Genomic DNA, 18,330 nt, shown 5'->3' on the forward strand with positions numbered 1-18,330 from the left:
ATAAAGAGAGCAAAGGTGTCTCCTTGTACAGGGTGTCCCAAAATTCACGCAAGAAGTAATTTTGATAGAAAACACAAGTTTTTAATTAAAAATTGTAATTTCTTATTGATTCATAAAGTATACAGTATAGGGTTATGCATGGAATAGCATATCGGGTAAATGGCCTCCACGGCTTTGCTGGCACATAAGCATTCGTTTGTCGAAATTTTCCATGTTGCATAAATGTGGCTGAATTTCATTGATACAGCGCTCAATTTCCTCCTTCAAGGCGTGAGTGGTCGTGGGCTTGTTGGCATAAACCTTAGACTTCAAAAAACCCCAAAGAAAAAATCCAACGCCGTTAAGTCACATGATCTGGGCGGCCAATTCTGATCACCAAAACGAGAAATTACACGACCAGGAAATGACTCATGCAGTAATTGAATTGTTTTTCTGGCTGTATGGCATGTGACACTGTCTTGTTGAAACCACGTCGTCCACATCCATATCTTGCAATTTAGGCACAAAAAACTGGATTATCATGTCGCGATAGCGACCACCATTAACTGTTATTGCCTCACCAGCTGCATTTTCGAAGAAGAATGGAACGATGATGACTCCAGCCCAAAATCCGCACCAAACAGTGACAGGTTGTGGATGTATTTGTTTCTCGACAATCACTCGTGGAATTTCTGAACCCCAAATGCGACAATTTTGTCAATTAACGAAGCCATCAAGATGAAAATGAGCCTCATCGCTGAAGATGATTATGTTCGAAAAATAAGCATCCACTTGTTGTTGTTCCATAATCCATTCAACGAACTCTCTTCGCTGTGTGTGTGGTCAGTAGGCTTCAGTTCTTGAGCCAATTGAACTTTGTAAGCATAAAAATGCAAATCTTTTGTGAGAATAGGCTGTAGAGAGCTTCTCGAAATGCCCAATTCAAGACCACGGTGCCAAATTGATGTTCCTGGACTCTCAGCAACACTCTCATGAACTGCTTCGATGTTTTCTGTTGAACGACTTGTTGGAAGATGGCCAGAGTGTATAAGATCACTAATTGATCCAGTTTCCTTGAATTTTTTAATTAATCTTTTCACAGTTGATGAAGTTAAATCACTATTCCGACCATATTTTGTATGAAAATTGCGAACTGTAGCTGCCAAACCTTCATTATTTTTAAAATATTGCTCAACAATGAAAATGCGTTGTTCTTTCATGTAGCGCTCCATTTTTAATAATCCTGAACTGTCAGCTATCACGCTGTCTTTTTTTTCTCGTTGGCAACACTTTACCGTGCAAACGGTGCTAAATTTAAATCTTGCGTGAATTTTGGGACACCCTTTAGAACTCTGTCCATGGTGGCGACTATCTACAGAATATTTTCCTCAATATATGCAATAATGCTCTCAGGATAGGGAATACCTCCCCATTGGAAAGAAGGTATAATCATACCGATACCAAAAAAAAAAAAAATAGAATATACGTTAAAATAAATTTTAATACACTTCCAATATTTCGGCAACATCACGTTGCCATTTTCACAGGAACTTAGAAACAAGACACGTGCACGCAAGCACAATATACAGTAAATGAGGACAAAGCAGGAAGCTATTCTTTCTCCTAAAAGTCCTGATGGTGCCCCCTAGCAGGCAATGTAGGTATTCTTGGCCGTTTGGGCTGAAGGTCTTCTGATGTAGGTCTCTCAAATTTGGGGCAGTCTCATGCAACCAAATTTGTTGAGGTTTGGATTGTTTCTTAGGGCTGAGGCTGATTCCATGAATAGCCTTTCGTATTTGAATTTACTACGGTGTATTATCGTGGCTTTCTTCCACCGTATTCTATGGCGGATATCCAGAGCATTGTCTGCAATACCAGAGCGGCTATATTGTTGAAACCAGATGTAGTCCTTATGTTCTGAAATTCTGTATTAGCTGTCCTGCCTGTTTGGGTAAAGTAGGACAGCTTACAGCTGCAAGGGACCTGGTATACACCAGGTAGGTCTAGGGGAGAAGATCTTTAATGGAGCAGATAAGGGATGCCAATTTTCTATATGGTTTGTAACAAGAAGTCATGTTTTTTTAGGATTTTTGTAATATTTTTCAAGGTGCCTCAGATATAGGGAATGGTGATGGATTTAGAGTAATCCTTGTTGTGAAGGGGGGGAGGGGGGAGGTTGTGGTTTACTGGTTTCAATATTTTATGGGGAAGTAGCTGTTGGCTGAAAAAGTGTTGAGAATGTGGTTTAGTTCCGTGGTTAGGACATTGTCATTTGAACAGATAAGTTTAGCCCTGTTGTGTAGTGTCTTAATGACTCCATATTGTTGTGAGGGGGGGGGGGGGATTGTTGGTGGATGTATCTGCCTGTGTAGGTGGGTTTTCTATAAACTGAGAAAACCAAGGTTCCTTCAGGCTGGCGAGTGACTAGTGTGTCTACGAAGGGGAGGCAATTGTTTTTTTCTTCTTCCAGGGTAAACTTGATTCTGGGGTGTTGGTTGTTTAAGTGTGTTAGGAAGGAGTGCATGAGAGCCATGTGGCCAAATAGCAAACACATCACCAACATAGGGAAGCCATATGGTTGGCTTTTGTGGGCAGAGTTTAAGGCTTTCTCTTCAAAAGTCTCCATAAAAAAGTTGGCCAAGGGTAGGGAGAGTGATGAACCAATGGCTGTCCCCTCTATTTGTTTGTAGAACTTTCCTTGACAAACAAAATAGCCTGAGTTCATTGTGAACTGAAATAGGGCTGTGATATTGGGAGGAAATTTAGCTTGGATTAACTCTAAGGATTCTTTGAGTGGGACATTTGTGAATAAGGAACAGACATCAAAACTGACCATTATGTCAGTGTGTTCGAGTGTAAGGTTTTTTATGCTGGCTTTGAAGTGGGCTGAGTTTTTTGTGTGGTGTGTTGCCAGTATAGTGTGTGAGAGCTTTGGCCAAATGTTTAGCTAGTTTGTATGTGGGGGAATCAATGCCATCCACTATAGGACATAATGGCACATTTTCTTTATGTATTTTTGGGAGTCCATATATATATGGAGGGGGGGGGATATGGAGTTAAACAGTTTCAATTTGTTAGTGACTTCTACAGGCCAAGAAGTGACTTTCTTAAGGAGCCTGTGGAGTTTTCTAATTTGTGGGTTGGTAGGATTATAATCGATAGGGAAGTAAGTAGCCCGATCTAACAATAGAGCATTAAGCTTACTTGTGTAATCCATTTGGTTAAGCAATACTGTGGTGTTCCCTTTATCCACTTTGGTGATTATTATTTCTTTGTTTTTCTTTAATTCTAGCAGAGCTCTGAATTCCTTATAGGGCATGTTGGTTTTTGGTGGTTTTGCTTTGGTCAGAACACAAGCCACATCCAGTCTAATATGTATAAGTGCCGATGTGGTTTGGAAGGTGTCATATCCCACGTTCAATTTGTATCATAATGTCTTCAGCAGGTATATTCTTCTGGGCACATTTGTGGCCACATGAGAGAGCGTCGAGTGCTTCAGGTTTCAAACTAATTGACGAAAGGTTGACTACCGTGTCAGTAGGAAGTTGTGGTTTGGAGGTCAAGTTCTTTTTTAAATTCTCAAATTTCTTGATGTGTCGTTCCCGAACTTTTTTAAATTCTTTATCCGCAGCAGTGCACGAGATGTCATATAAAATAGACCAAATCTCGTGGTTTAAGGTGCTGGAAAGCTCTTTTTCGAGTGCCTGGATAGCTAAGTTAGCATCATTCAGAGAACGGCAAGTAGCGATGATTTGTTCCCTGAGCAAAGCTTGGTTGGCGTGGTTATAAATTCGGAGAGCCTTTTGCGAAAAGAAGAACCGGTGCTTGAATTTAACACAATTAGGGATTACCTGGTTATCCCGGCAGCGTTTCAGGAAAGAGAGACGATTCAGTAGTCTTGATGGCTTCAACTTCAATTTACCATAATGGCGGGCCTTACATACGATGGAATCTCCATGGATTATCGTAATTCTTGTGGAAAGGCTTAGACGCTGGTTTCCCAAATTTGGGGCAGTCTCATGCAACCAAATTTGTTGAGATTTGGATTGTTTCTTAGGGTTTTCTTAACTAATATCAGAATTTCAGAACATAAGGACTACATCCGGTGGAAGAAAGCCACGATAATACACCATAGTAAATTCAAATACGAAAGGCTATTCATGGAATCAGCCTCAGTTCTAAGAAACAATCCAAACCTCAACAAATCTGGTTGCATGAGACTGCCCCAAATTTGGGAAACCTACATCAGAAGACCTTCAGCTCAAATGGCCAAGAATACCTACATTGCCCGCTAGGGGGCACCATCAGGACTTTTAGGAAAAAGAATAGCTTCCTGCTTCATCCTCATTTACTGCGTATTGTGCTTACATGCACGTGTCTTGTTTCTAAGTTCCTGTGAAAATGGCAATGTGACGTTGGCGAAATATTGGAAGTGTATTAAAATTTATTTTAATGTATATTCTATTGTACGTTGTAATTTCCTTAAGCTATTTAGTAAGCATCTACTACCTATAGCTCTGAAACTGCACAATTAAATTATTCTTAATCGTATAGAATCTTATATTATCCCAGTATTAAGGAAAAACCAAGCATGATTCCTAGAGAACAGAAGCACAGAACAATTCAGAGTATAAGAAGATTATTGAAAGGTTCTAAAGACAAGAATATTCCTCTTATCCACAATTTCATAGACTTCATAAAGACATTTGATTCCATTAGTAGAATTAACAGTTTAGCATTCTTTATCATTATGATATTCCAAACAAAATCACTGAAGCAATTGCAGCACCTTATCAAGATTTTCACGCCCGTGTTCTTGTCAATGGGGAATTGACAGAAAAATTTCCTATAACAACAGGAGTTCTACAAGAAGATACCTTGGCTCCCTTCCTCTTTATAATAACCTTACACTACATTTTCAAGGTAGTTGGAGGCTGAATTCGGCGCAACGTTAACAACCAACAATAAATAACTCTGTCTCAGTGACCTCAGCTATGCAGACAATATAGTATTAATAGATTCATCTTTATCCAAGGAGTAACAACACTTTGACAAACTATGCCAAGCTGGAAAAATATATGGATTGACATTTAACTCAAATAAAACTAAAATACAAATATAGTACAAGGTTCCATCATTACAGAACACAACCAACCCTTTTCTAAAGGTTGGTTGTGTTCTTTATGTTTCCACCCAAAAAGCAATAAAAACCATTAATAGTTTTAATACAACCTGCTTAAGACTGTTACACAACCAACCTTTTTCAATACGTTTCCACCCAAAAAGCAATAAAAAGCATTAATAGCTTTAATACAACCTGCTTAAGACTGTTACTCAGTTACTCTTGGAAGGATCATATTCATAATTCCACTATTTTAGAAGAGCCTAAGTATTGGAAGTCTCGTAGAAGACTTCCAATACTTAGACTCAAATATAAATAATACTGTAAATGACATAATATTAAGAAAATATAAAACTCTCAATCAATACAGGAATATAAGAAATATGTGGAAACTGCCCCTCATTACCTTGGAAACAAAAATTAGGTTTTACAAAGAGCAACCTCTCAGGCTATTTTATATGGTGGAGAAACATGGAACATTCTCCCCACCCCCAAAAGCAATAAAAAACATTAATAGCTTTAATACAACCTGCTTAAGACTGTTACTCAGTTACTCTTGGAAGAATCATGTTCATAATTTCACTATTTCAGAAGAGGAAAACCAAAAACCCTTGATTGAAACCCAATGCAGACTTCAACTTGATTGGCTTGGATATCAACTGAGACATCCTCCTTCTCCATACTTTGACATCTTAGTTTTAAACGCCCCCTCAAATGGACAAAGACAGAGAGGAAGACCAACTAAACAATTCTGAATATATTAACTACCTTATCAGCATAGATAATCTCTCTCCATGAGAAATAACTCAACTGGCTCAAAACAGAGAAGCCTGGAAAGCAACATATAATAATTAACTTTTTCTTATTCCTATTTATTTAGTTTGCTTCCCTATTTACAAATTGTAAATAAACCATGATTATGATGACTATGAGAGCTCTACTCCAATCATAGGGAATTTGACCTTCTGACCCTCTGAATTATGCAGTGTAGCCACTGTAAAATATTTACAACCCCATACTTAGTCATTTCTGGTCAAATATCATCTACTCCAGCTGCCTTTCCACATTTCCAGTTTTTAACGGCTTTTTCTACCTCAAGTACTGAAATGCACTTCTCTATGCATTCCTGTTGAAAACTTTCTAGTAAGGTTCTGTCACTGCTTGGTTTGTTTAACAGTATTTCAAAGTAATTACTCCAGACATCTAGGGCATCCTTATATTCAGTTTTTGCGCCTTTATCATCTTTGATTTCTTTTATGGAACTCTTTCTCCATTTCTAAGCTTCTTCAATAGCCTTCAGAACATTTTGCCACCTTCCTGATATTTATTTTCCATACTCTGACCAAGGTCTTCACATGACTTTTGTTTAGCTACTTTTACAATAGCTTAACATTTTTCTCTGTATTCCTTTAGGGCATCAGCTAACTCATTTGCTATCAACTTTTGGTATGCTTTCTTCTTTTCCAGGACTGCTTTTTTAACTTCTTGTGTCCACCATAGTGTTCTTATTTTTCTATCCTTGCAGACAACTTTGCAATATACCTCCCCAGGTGAATCAATCAATGTCTTCTTAAAAGTTTGCCACTGAGACTCCAAGGTTCGGTTCTTGTTTTCAATTTGTTTCATTTTTTCATCAATAATGTTTGTGTAGTCGAGTATACAATTTACCTGTAAAAGCTGCTCAATTTTAATTCTTTTTAAAACTTGTTTACATACTGTTCTTTTCAATGTGATATCAATTTTTATTCTGCTTAGTACTAAGTAATGGTTACTTCCAATTTCAAATCCTATGTACACTCTTGTATCCTGAACAAACATGATGATGTCACTATCAACAATGACATAGTCAATTAGGCTTTTATTTCTTGTGCCTTCTCTCCATGTGAACTTGTGCACATCTTTATGTCGAAACATGATATTAGTAAGGTCTAGTCCATGTCCCGAGCAGAAGTCCAATAAATACTTATTATTAGATTTGCCCTTTCTCCAAATTTTCCCAAAAATGTTCCTATAAGTGTGGTGGGATTCATTTCCTACTCTGCTGTTCAGATCTCCAACAAGGACCACTTCTTCCATTTTTTTTTAAATGTCAGCTGCGTGTTCTAATGACTCAAAAAATTCCTCCACTTCTTTAGATGAACCTTCTGTAGGAATATATGCACAAATATGTTTCATTGTCCATTTTCTTATTTTCAAAATAAGAAAATGGACAATGAAACAGCCTTCCAATCAAGAAGTGTATCTTCATGTTTGGTGTTGAATGCTATCACTACTCCTTCCTTTCCTTGATCATTATTGCTTGAAAATAACATCCCTACTTATTATTTAGTAAGATCTCACCTGTTTTTGTCTTCTTTGTCTCAGTGATGCCAATTATGTCCATGTGGTACTTTTCCAATTCTTCTGCAAGTTCAGTTTACTTTCCATTAATACTCCTTATAGTGATGGTTCCTATCTTCAGTTTTTCTTCTAGATGTTGGGTTATACATAACATTAAAAAGTGTAACAGATTTGAAGGATGGTGTTGATTGGGTAGGTAAATGTCAAGTAAGGGTAGGAGGCTTGGCAAGATATAAGAAGATATAAAAAATGAGTTGAAAGGCTTGAGAAGAGAGAGATTCCTATTCTATCCTATTCCCTCAGCCATACGGCTGGTGGTGGTAGATATATGCTACCATAATAGGGCGATGATTATGAGCAAGGTTTTTTCCTGTTTCCTTCTTTGCCGTAGTATATTTTATGACTATAGCCATGTGTGTTCAAGGGACCAGTCTGCCTGTTTTGAGGAATGAAAACCCGAGTTACTGGGGGGGGGGGGACCTCCAGTTCTGTATGATACCGGTTAACTCACCTTTAGTCAAAAGAGAGCAGATAAAGCTTCCTCCCATCACTGACGGAAATCGAACCCAGGTCTTTCTGGCCAAAAGGCTTCGTCTATACTGACTGAGCTAAGGAGGCTCAGAGAGAGAGAGAGATTAGGAGACATGAAAGGCTAACTAATGTATTTTGAACAACAGTAGGAGTGAGCGAGGTTTATGGGAATGCGCACAAGAATGGGAGAACTAGGAAAAAAGCGGTAACAAGAGAAAGTTGTGATAATGCAGGAGCAAAATGAGGAAAATGAGAGGAAGACAGGTAAGTGAGAGAACAGTTAGTTATTTTTAATATATATGGCTCAAAGACATCAAGGGTAATACTGCACCAGGACAAGTTACAGCAGTAAATATAGTAAACAGTCAGTAGAACAATCACACGCATCCCTGCCCTTCGCAGGATTTGAACCCGCAGCCTCTTGGATGGAGAGTGGATACACTAACCACTTGGCTAACCAGGCTGGCAAGTGAGAGAACAAGGAAGGAAAGTGTTGAGAGAGAGAGTAGAGGAGAGATGGATGCAATTGAGGATGCAGGAGTGAATGAATCCTTGAAAGGCATGATGTGCAGATATTCAATGATTTGTAGTGTATAAAACAGAGAGAAGGGCTTGCCTGGAGGTACAACAGAGAGTATGACTATGGTAATTAAGTGAGGTAAAAATGTAGACAGCCTCTGTGGTTCCGTCGATTTCGACACTGTCCTTCATTGGAAGACCTAGGTTCAAATCCCATCTAGAATGTGAAAAACCTTCATCAGGACTTTTCAACTGAAGGTGAGTTAGCTGGCAGAGTTTTTCCTCCTAGAAACTCTGGTTTTACATCTTGAAAACAGCCAAAATAGCCAGAAGTACACTTGCAATTTACAGAAACAGAGTACTTTCAAAATAAAGATTAACCACCTTATTCCATTTGATATGGTTTCAAAAGCCTGTGGTCCATGCATAAGCAGAGGAAATCAGGAAAATGTGGATGAAATGATAACGAGGGTGGGTACAAATAACCTGAGAAGTAGTGTGAATTACATGGCAAGAGATTTGCAGTCAATATTGGAGGTTGTGCAGCAGAAGAGTGCGAGAGGATAGACAATGAACACATTACCCAGATATGATAATAGAGTTCAGAAGAAAAGCTGCAATAATGAATAATGATGATAGCAAGAATGTGTTGAAAGAGAGGAATGGACTCTGTGGATGTCAGAAGGTGTATTTGAATACAGAAGAGAGCTACATGTGAGAGCAAGGCTGCATCTGAATATAAAAGGATGCAGGCATATATAATGAGACCTATAGAAACTTCTATGTAATACTGATGTCTCATTTCATTCAAGCATAAGTGAAGGAGAATTGAGAGCATGGTCTGCTAGTCCTGACTTGCTATACAGATAATTGTGGATATAATTTTTATGTTCTTCAAGGCAGATGCTAACTGATCTAGAAGTCTGTTCAAAGTAGTTAAATTGTAGACACTACGAACTTTATACACTCCAGGATGTGCAAGAGAATGAAGTTGATCTTCAGGAGAAGGATGAAGGTAGCTAGCTAAATAAGTGATTGAAAGTGGCATGGAGATAATATTTGCAGAGAACTTTAGCTATTGTTTCTGATGTACCATTAAGAATCAGAATTAGCCATGAAGCACTCCCCCAAACTTCAATAAGTATGGCTGCATTAATTAGCCAAAGATCTGAGAGACAGTCATTCTGAGACCTGATAGCCTGATTTCTCCAAATTAACTCTGTGGTTTTCCAGCCCACAGAAGGTGCCAGGTTAGGATATTAGTTCTGTTCAGTTACAATTTGATTGTTTCTAATGCCTGTGCGCTCATCATACTTATAATTTGTGCAGGGTATTTTTACAAACAAAATGTTAGTAAAATAAGTAAATTAATGTATTTTTTCCCTTTTTTGGTTGTTTGTACAATGAATCACTATTATGAAAAAGTGATCATTAAGTGAGGTTTTAACTACAGCAGTATAAAGTGGAAGAGGAAATTTTTATAATAAAGTAGCAAGAGCAGGTAGAGGGAAATGCATACATTGCCATTTTATTTTATTTTACTGAGACATTTGACAGGGCAATATACGATAAATTAATATTTAGGTTATAGAATATGATCTAGATATTAGGTTAAGAATGTGGATTGGAGACTAGTTGCCTGATAGATACCAGAGAGTTGTGTATGAGAAAGCAGGTCAGAAATAGGGTTTTGGGGACTTCTGTTGTTTAACCTTCATGCTAATGCTGATGTCAGCGGATTGCAATGGCTATTCAGTTGTTTGCAGATGATGTGAAGCTGGGCAGGGTTAATAGTAATAGTGCAATATGGTGGCTCTTCAGAAGGATTTTGATAAGCTGGCTAGATGGGGAAAAGAAATGGAGATGTCAGTTTAATGCAACTAAATGTGAGGTCTTAAAATTTGGGATCCACCAACAGGAGACTGCATACTCTATTGGTGGAACTAGAGGAAGTTGAAGAGGCAAAGATTTTGTAACCAGTACATACGCTTTGCCTCCCAAGTACGTATCCAGGACTGCTGCAATACTAAGAATTTTGACCAATAAAGATAAAAGAATAGTGATTCTATTGTATAAAGTCCTGATTAGACCCATCTGAATTACTGTGCTACTGGGATTTGAAGAGGATAAATTATCCTTGGGGAGGGTACAGAGGTGCATAACAAAAATGATATCAGGATTGTACAATGTTGACTATGAGGATAGAATATGAAGAGGCGATGTGACTGATACATTTAAAATGAGAGATAATTACAGAGGATTGACAATGGGGTGGTGTTCTGTATGGCAGAACAAGGGCAATCCCTGTAAGATGCAAATACAAATGTTGAACAAGAAGGGAAGAAGTGATTTTTTTTTTGTCTGGGAGAGTTGTTGAAATCACAAAAGATGGTATGATGTACTTCATGTTGTCTAGCATAGGCCTCCCATGATGGGTCTTGTGACTTTATGGAGGTCTTAAACAACAATAATAACAATGCTTTTACTCAATAATAATAATAATTTATTCAAGTTCAATCTCAAAATTCTCAAATTACATGATTTTTGTTAGTCATTCTAAATGATAAAAAGCATTTAAGTATTAAAAACAAATGATTCATGTACCAATCTGCTCACAAAACACTCGTTAATTTAATTATTATTATTTGACACCTCCAGGGAGTACTAAGACTCATTGAGGGAAGACATCTACTCTACAACTCTCCGTCTCCATCACTCAATCTCATCTGCAAACTGCCTCATCTACACCAACGCCATCTACTGTCCACCATCACCACTATTATTTTCACAGACAATCATAAACATCCATGCCTATGGCCGGATTCGAACCCGCAGCCTTTTGGCTGGAGAGCGGATATGCTAACCACTCGGCCAACCAGGCCCAGCAAGAAAAGATACATTTATTAAGATAATAAATATAAAATGAAAATTCAACACAAATTCTGAAAACTTACTGTAACTTTCGAAATAAATGAATAAGTTTCTTTCCTTACTTAGCATAGAATAATTTTCTTTTGGAAACCAAGCCAGCATCATGAAAAAAAGCAGTCAAGAACAACTGCTTCTGATTTCAAAAGCTGAATTTAAAGTTTAAAAATTTCATTATACTTTGATGTTAAAGATTATTTTAAGATTGCAAGAAAAAAACTCTATTAGTCTGAGCTGTTATTTACCTCACTCTTGTTAGTAACTTCTTCATATGTTCAGAAAGATTTGAAGCCTAAAAAATAAAAATAAATAAATATGTAGAACACAAACACAAAGATGAAAAGAGAAAAAAAAAAGCAGTATACAGACTAAATTTGATAAGCCAAAATATGTATAAAAAACACATTTTATTACTTATCCCCCTTCAAAAGGACCAAATATACTTGTTACAGCCTTCATACTAGCTTTGAATAGACTTGGAAAAAGAGGTCAGCTGTAATGGCATCTAGTTCTGCTGTCTCAGTATTTTAAATGTTGTAAATATTATCAACCCACTAATCCAAACTGATACAAACCAGTTTGGATTGGAGTTGATAATATTTGATAATGATAAATACAAATTGGTAAGTTGTCAAGGGAAAACCTCTATGCTTCTTAAGCATCCTTTCCAGAAGCAATACAGTAAACCCTTGATTTAACGGACTAATAGCGGCTAGGGGAGTCCGTTAAATCGAAAGTCAATTAAATAGCGAATTTTTTAAAATAAATTTTTTTAAAAATATTTTAAATGTTTTGATTTTAATTAAATTTAATTTAATTAAAAAACTTATTAAACATTAACATATTTAATAAGTTTAAATATGTTAATGTTCAATGTTGAGGAGCTTAGTTTAGGTAATCCTGCTTTGAAAACACTATCAAGTTTTTTTTTTGAACTTTTGAATTCTGCTGTTTTTTTATAATTAACTCCCTAAAATTACAAAAATGTGTGTAATAATACTGCTGCAGAAAGTCACGCAACAAAAGAACCAATTACAGTGCGATTGGCGTGATCACGTCCTAATTTCGCCAAACATGTTTTATGAGCGGTGACTCATTTATGTCGGCTAAATTACTACAGTGTTTTTCCAACATATGGCCTATTTGCCAAAATTTGTTAAAAATAACAGAAAATTAATAACAAAAAATAACCTGTTAATTTAATTATAAGCAAATCTTGGTTATAATTCGGGTTCAAGGTATTGAACATAAGACGGGTGTTCTTCTAGCCGAATAGAGGCAGATCTTCCTGTTTGTCCGAAATAAGATAATCCACAAGAACAAGGAATCTGGTAAACACAAGAAGGATGTCCAGGAATGGTAGTTTTCTGTAATCCTCCAGTTCTAGAGTTAATTTTATCTTGGTGCAAGCTCTGTTCAGATAATCTTTGCTCTAATTCTTGTGTTGTTCCCAACCACATAAAGAAAATGTCATCCATGTAATCAACCAAATTTATGCTTTTATATGACATTTTTTAATAGCGTTCTTTTTGAAGTTTTCTATAAAGAGATTTGCTAGAACTGGTGACAGGAAAAACCCATGACAAGTCCTTCCTGTTCCCAATATTTATCATGGTGTTTAGGCTTATACATTGATTTTCCAGCATTGTGCTGTTTAAGGAAATTAACAATGTAGACTAGATAATAACTAATAATATGTAACTATTACTTTATTGAAGTTAAACTAACACTTAACTATTACTTTATTGATGTTAAATTGGCATCTTCATGGATTAATAGTCAGCCTCTGTAGCTCAGTCAGTAGAGATGAAGCCCTTTGGTCGGAAAGACCTGGGTTCGATCCCTATCCATGACGTGAGAACCTTTATCTGGTCTCTTCTGAATAAAAGTGAGTTAGCCAGTCTCATAGAGGGTTTTTTCACCTAGAAACTCAGGTTTTTCATCCCTCAGAACAGGTAAAGCGGCCCATGAACGAACGAACACACACACACACACAGTCATAAAACACAAACTTAATCCCTCACTAGGAGGGCTCAACTAGTCCTAAGGAATGGTGGAACCATTTGAATAAATAAATAAAGAAATTCATTTCATATGGAGTTCCCCCCTTTCCTCCCCTCTCCCTTAGGATGGGTTGAGTCCTCATAATGAGGGATTAAGTATGTATTTTATGACTGCAGATCTGTGTGGGTTCTTAAGGCCAGTTTGCCTGTCCTGAGGGATGAAAAACCCGAGTTTCCAGGTGAAAAAACCCTCTACCTCTGTATGAGACTGGCTAACTCACCTTTATTCAGAAGAGACCAGACAATGGCTCCTCATGTCATGGACAGGAATCGAACCCAGGTATTTTCTGAACAAAGGGCTTCGTCTATACCGAATGAGCTACAGAGGCTCTAATAAAGGGATTAATACATTGCTATTAATCATGTGCAAGCAGGCACACTTTAGTAACAAAGATGGAATAGGAGAGATAGAGGAAGACCTAAAGTCCTATAATTATGCCACCTATTGGCTTTCGTTGGGAGTTCTTGGCTGTCGGGCTGACTGTCTGCAAATGAGGGTTTACCATATGAGAGGCAGTTTGATACAACAATATATGTTTAGGTTGAGACAGTTGATAAGAGCTGCAGCAGATTCCAGGAAAAGCCTCTCGAATTTAAATTTGCTTCAGTGGAGGTAGGTGGCCCCCCCCCCCCCAATGGATCCTGTGCCAGGCATCCAGGGCAGCTGCGTGGTGGAAATTGATATAATCCTGGTGCTTTCTTATACAGATGTTGGCTGTCCTACCCATTTGTATAGGTTACAACTGGTCTTTGGGGGAGGGGGGGAATAAGAGTTGTCAGCTTTTTGTGTGGTTTATAAGTGGTCACATGCACCAAATATTATACTTGTTCTTGAATTCATTCACACTGCTTGAAAACATAACATCCAATGGAAATCCATTCAATCAATCATACACACCACACTCTATGAGAGAAAAACCTAGATCTCACATCCTTCTTAGTGGCTTTCATTCTCAGCTTCCAAGGATGCCCTCTTGTCCTTTCCCCACCCTCCATAAAATAAAAAATTCCATTCAACTGAAATTCTGATGATCCTTGCAAAAATTTGTAAGTCTCAGTCATATCACTTGTCTTTTTACTGTTTACTGACTGCAGTCTACAAATTTTCAATCCGTCTTCAAAATTAGTATTACACAATTCTGATATCATTTTTAACACTCTACTTTGCATCAGAATCACAATGGAAACCAGGAGACCAGACCTGTGCACAGTCCAACTGAGGCAAAATGAAATCCTTATCTTTACATGTGAAAGTTCGTTTCAGCATTGCAATTATCTTTTGCAATTATCCCTAGCCAGATCAGTTTCTTTTAGCATAATTCTGCCAATATAATATGACATTGGATATCTATTCATGCCAAAATGTGCATAACGTTACATTTACTGACATCCATTTTCCTGTGCCCACAATTCCTGCTTATTCAAATCATTCTGCAAGTAGTGCAAATCATCCACATACATAATTATCCTACCTATTGTTATATTTTCGTTTTCTTTTGCTATTGTTCTTTAATATACTAACTTACTTCCTTAATAATGCTCTACTCAACTCTACCTAGGAATGCTTCCTTTTCGGACACTAGCAAATTTATTTTTTATTGCTGCGCCAGCCAGAGTCCTATAATATGAGCTTATTCAAATTTCAGGGAAATATTCATAGGTTAACTGGCATTCATTCTATTATGCACTAAATAGATACCGGTTCTAATTGCAGTCGTGACCAATAAATCTATTACTCGAACACTCTCATTAAATTTCCTCCCGCTATGGTTCTAAATTTTTGCAAGTGGTAATTTGAATTCTCGAATCAAGCACGAAACAGGCATATACAATAAAACATGTTTATTGGAACAAATTCACTTTACAACTGTAATTGAAATGGGATATCAAGCTTTACAAAATCTCTTACTAAGTTAGTTACTCAATACTAATTTAAGAAAGCATTCATAGATCAACTTGGCAATTACTCATACTCTATGCAACATTAAAACAAGCTATGTTATTCTAAATCAAACTCTTAATTCTTGCTACATTAAAATACATTTCTCAACCCGTTACTATTCTGATATAAATCATCTACAAAATATCAAATTCACATATAATCTTAGTCACATGCAGCTAAAATTTCACTCCTGACATTCCTTTGTTTAGCAGAATTACTCTATCTCAAAATTCAAATCCTTATTATAGTCTCCACTATGAAATGTCCACTTAATATGATCTAACATTAAATTCTGTCTCATTTAAACATACAACAAAGGTCTTTACGTTACCCAATCTTTTTCTTCCGAAGGTCTGTTAACGGCCGCGTGTATTTCAGGTCCTCCTTCCTTGGTAGCTTCTGCAATGAGCTTACGACTACGCCGTCCGCTTTACATTCTTCCCGGACTTGAAATTCTAACTGCCTCGATACAGCACATTCTCTGCTCCTACTCGAGTGGGACATCTCTCTCGCTTGTCCCTACTCCGTTCGCTATTCAGGAATCCTCGAAGTGAAGTCAGGAACAACCAAAAAGAAAGCCTGCATTATCGCGCGCATTCTGCTTATATTTCGCCACTTCTTTCCCATACGACCCTTCGTTTTTTTCATGCCTTAAGGTGATCCTTAAGTCCTAGCTGCCGTTTAGGTGCTGTATTCTCGGGAATCCCGCTTACCTCATCTTCCTCGTACGTTATAGCTGGCGGCATTACGGCCGATACGTGCGTATGTAACTCGACCTTTGCACTCGTACTCTTAACTTCTTTGGCGACTTATTAAGTTTAAGACAGCTTAATGGGACAAGATTATACTACAATTTCCTTATTAAAATTTCACTAATCCTATAATCCTTCAGTTTAACCTTCAAGTACAAGATTTTTCTAGTATGATTTACATGTTTTATACAAATTCGATTACAACATAAATTCAGAGCTGTGTGCTGTCAACCAGGTATTATCTGAGTTAGCCAAATTCTTATGTTAGACTCTGAATGAATAAATTTCTAAAAATCATCCATTCAGGATCTAACACTATCTCTGTATCATCAGCAAATAACTGTGTGTTGTATGTCAAATCCTTCCCAATATCATTAACGTAAAGATTGAATAACAGTGGACCAAGGACTGGTTACCTTAAATCTTGAGACTCGCATCCCACATATACCACTTTTTGATATCTCTCAGTCAACTGTCCTCTTATCCACGCTAATATTCTATAACCCAAACCCATATTCTCCAATTTATACAACAGTCTTCCATACAGTATTCTGTCAACAACCTTAGCAAAATTCAAAAGTATCAAGGTGTATCCATTCCCCTTATCTAGCTCAATGGTAACATTATTATAGAATGTGTGCAAGTTGCTAGAACATGACCCTCCCTTAGTAAACCCATGCTGTCTGTTGCAAAGAAGAGATTCTCTGTGAACCAATTTCTGAATGTGAACCCTAACCAACATTTCCAAAATCTTCAAGACTACTTCTGAGATACTGATTGGTTGATAGCTGGATACATTGGTCTTTGTGCACCAACCTTGTGCAATGGGATTACCATACAGTTTTTCCAATCCTGCTGAATCTTCCCTGTTTTGAGACTCAAATTATATAGCATGATTACCGTATTTTCCAGCGTATAAGACGCACTTTTCTTTGAAAATAGGACTGAAAAACAGGGTGCGTCTTATACACCAATACTCAGTTTTTTATTACTTTCATTTCTAGAAATTTTCTCTGTTCCGAGTTATGCGATTTCGTTCTTGCTTCATTGCAGTGTGTGAGTGGATTCCAGTTACGTAGAGTTCAGTGGATGAGCATGTGTTGTCATCGATGATCACAGCTGTGTTCCTGTTATTTTCTCTAAATTTCTTGGAAAATTATGGCTGCAAAACATCGACATTGCTACAATATTGCATACAAACTACTTGTGATTGCATATGGTAAAGAACATTGAAACAGGGCTGCAGAGAGGCATTTCGGGCCATGCCCAACTGAGAAAATGATAAGAACTTGGAGAATCAGGAAGAGGATCTAAAAAAAGCAACTCACAGTAAACATAACCTATGATAAATTTCTGGGTTTTGACGAAGAAGATTGAAAGGTGGGTACTCTCCTAGTTAGATTAGGTATTTGTTGAAAGTAGACCTACTTATTACTTTATATTTGAAATACTGTCAATTCATTATAATATTCAGTGATAAAGTTTTTTCCTAAAAAATGTACAAAAAAGGGGGTGCATCTTATACGCTGGCAAATACGGTAAATGAATAGCCAAGTTCAGCTGATATCCCATCAGTTCCTATTCAGTTTGTGCAACAACTCTAATACCTGCTCCTCGTACACCTGAGTTTCTTCATCCAGAGAAGAGTTAACAGTGAATTCAATGTTGCATACAACAGGTTGATGGCTTTTAGCAAAATGGGCACTCATCGGTTGAACAACCTCTTCTGCATCTGTCACCCTCACACAATCTTGTTTCAGTACAGCTATTCTTTCATATTCATTCTTACTTGCAGCATATCGATAGAATTCTTTGGGATTATCTTTAACTTGCAGAGCCAATTTCTATTCATACTCAGACTTAGCTTTTCGTACAACAGTTGAGACTCTTCTATCCTGCTGCTTATAATTTTCACAATGGACATCATCCTTATGCACATGGTATTCCTTCCACATTATCCTTTTCTCACGAATCACTTGCTTGATACAATTACACATCCATTTGATTCCTACCCTATTTATTCTTCTAACTCTCGAGACACATTCTAATACTGCATCATTTAAGTATTTTTTAAATGCTTCCCATGCACTGTCGATATTCTTCTCATCCAGAAATGAATACTATTACACTGAACTTAGTATACTCCTTAGTTAG

The 18,330-nt window shown here is 37.2% G+C and overlaps 1 protein-coding gene across 2 annotated transcripts in view; it reads right to left on the reverse strand.

Moving 5' to 3' along the window:
• The window catches only part of LOC150096627 (cyclin-D1-binding protein 1 homolog), a 251,676-nt gene that overhangs the window by 13,552 nt on the left and 219,794 nt on the right, over nt 1-18,330 (reverse strand). For both annotated transcript variants that reach the window (XM_090408002.1, XM_090408004.1), the window contains one exon: nt 11,665-11,711. In XM_090408002.1, coding sequence (XP_090264128.1) covers nt 11,665-11,711 — 47 coding nt within the window. The remainder of the gene's footprint in view (nt 1-11,664; nt 11,712-18,330) is intronic.

Source organism: Typopeltis vanoorti, chromosome 18 (genome assembly GCF_054136105.1).
Source record: "Typopeltis vanoorti isolate ZY-2024b chromosome 18, IOZ_Tvanoo_1.0, whole genome shotgun sequence".
NCBI classification, from domain to species: Eukaryota; Metazoa; Arthropoda; class Arachnida; order Uropygi; family Thelyphonidae; genus Typopeltis; species Typopeltis vanoorti.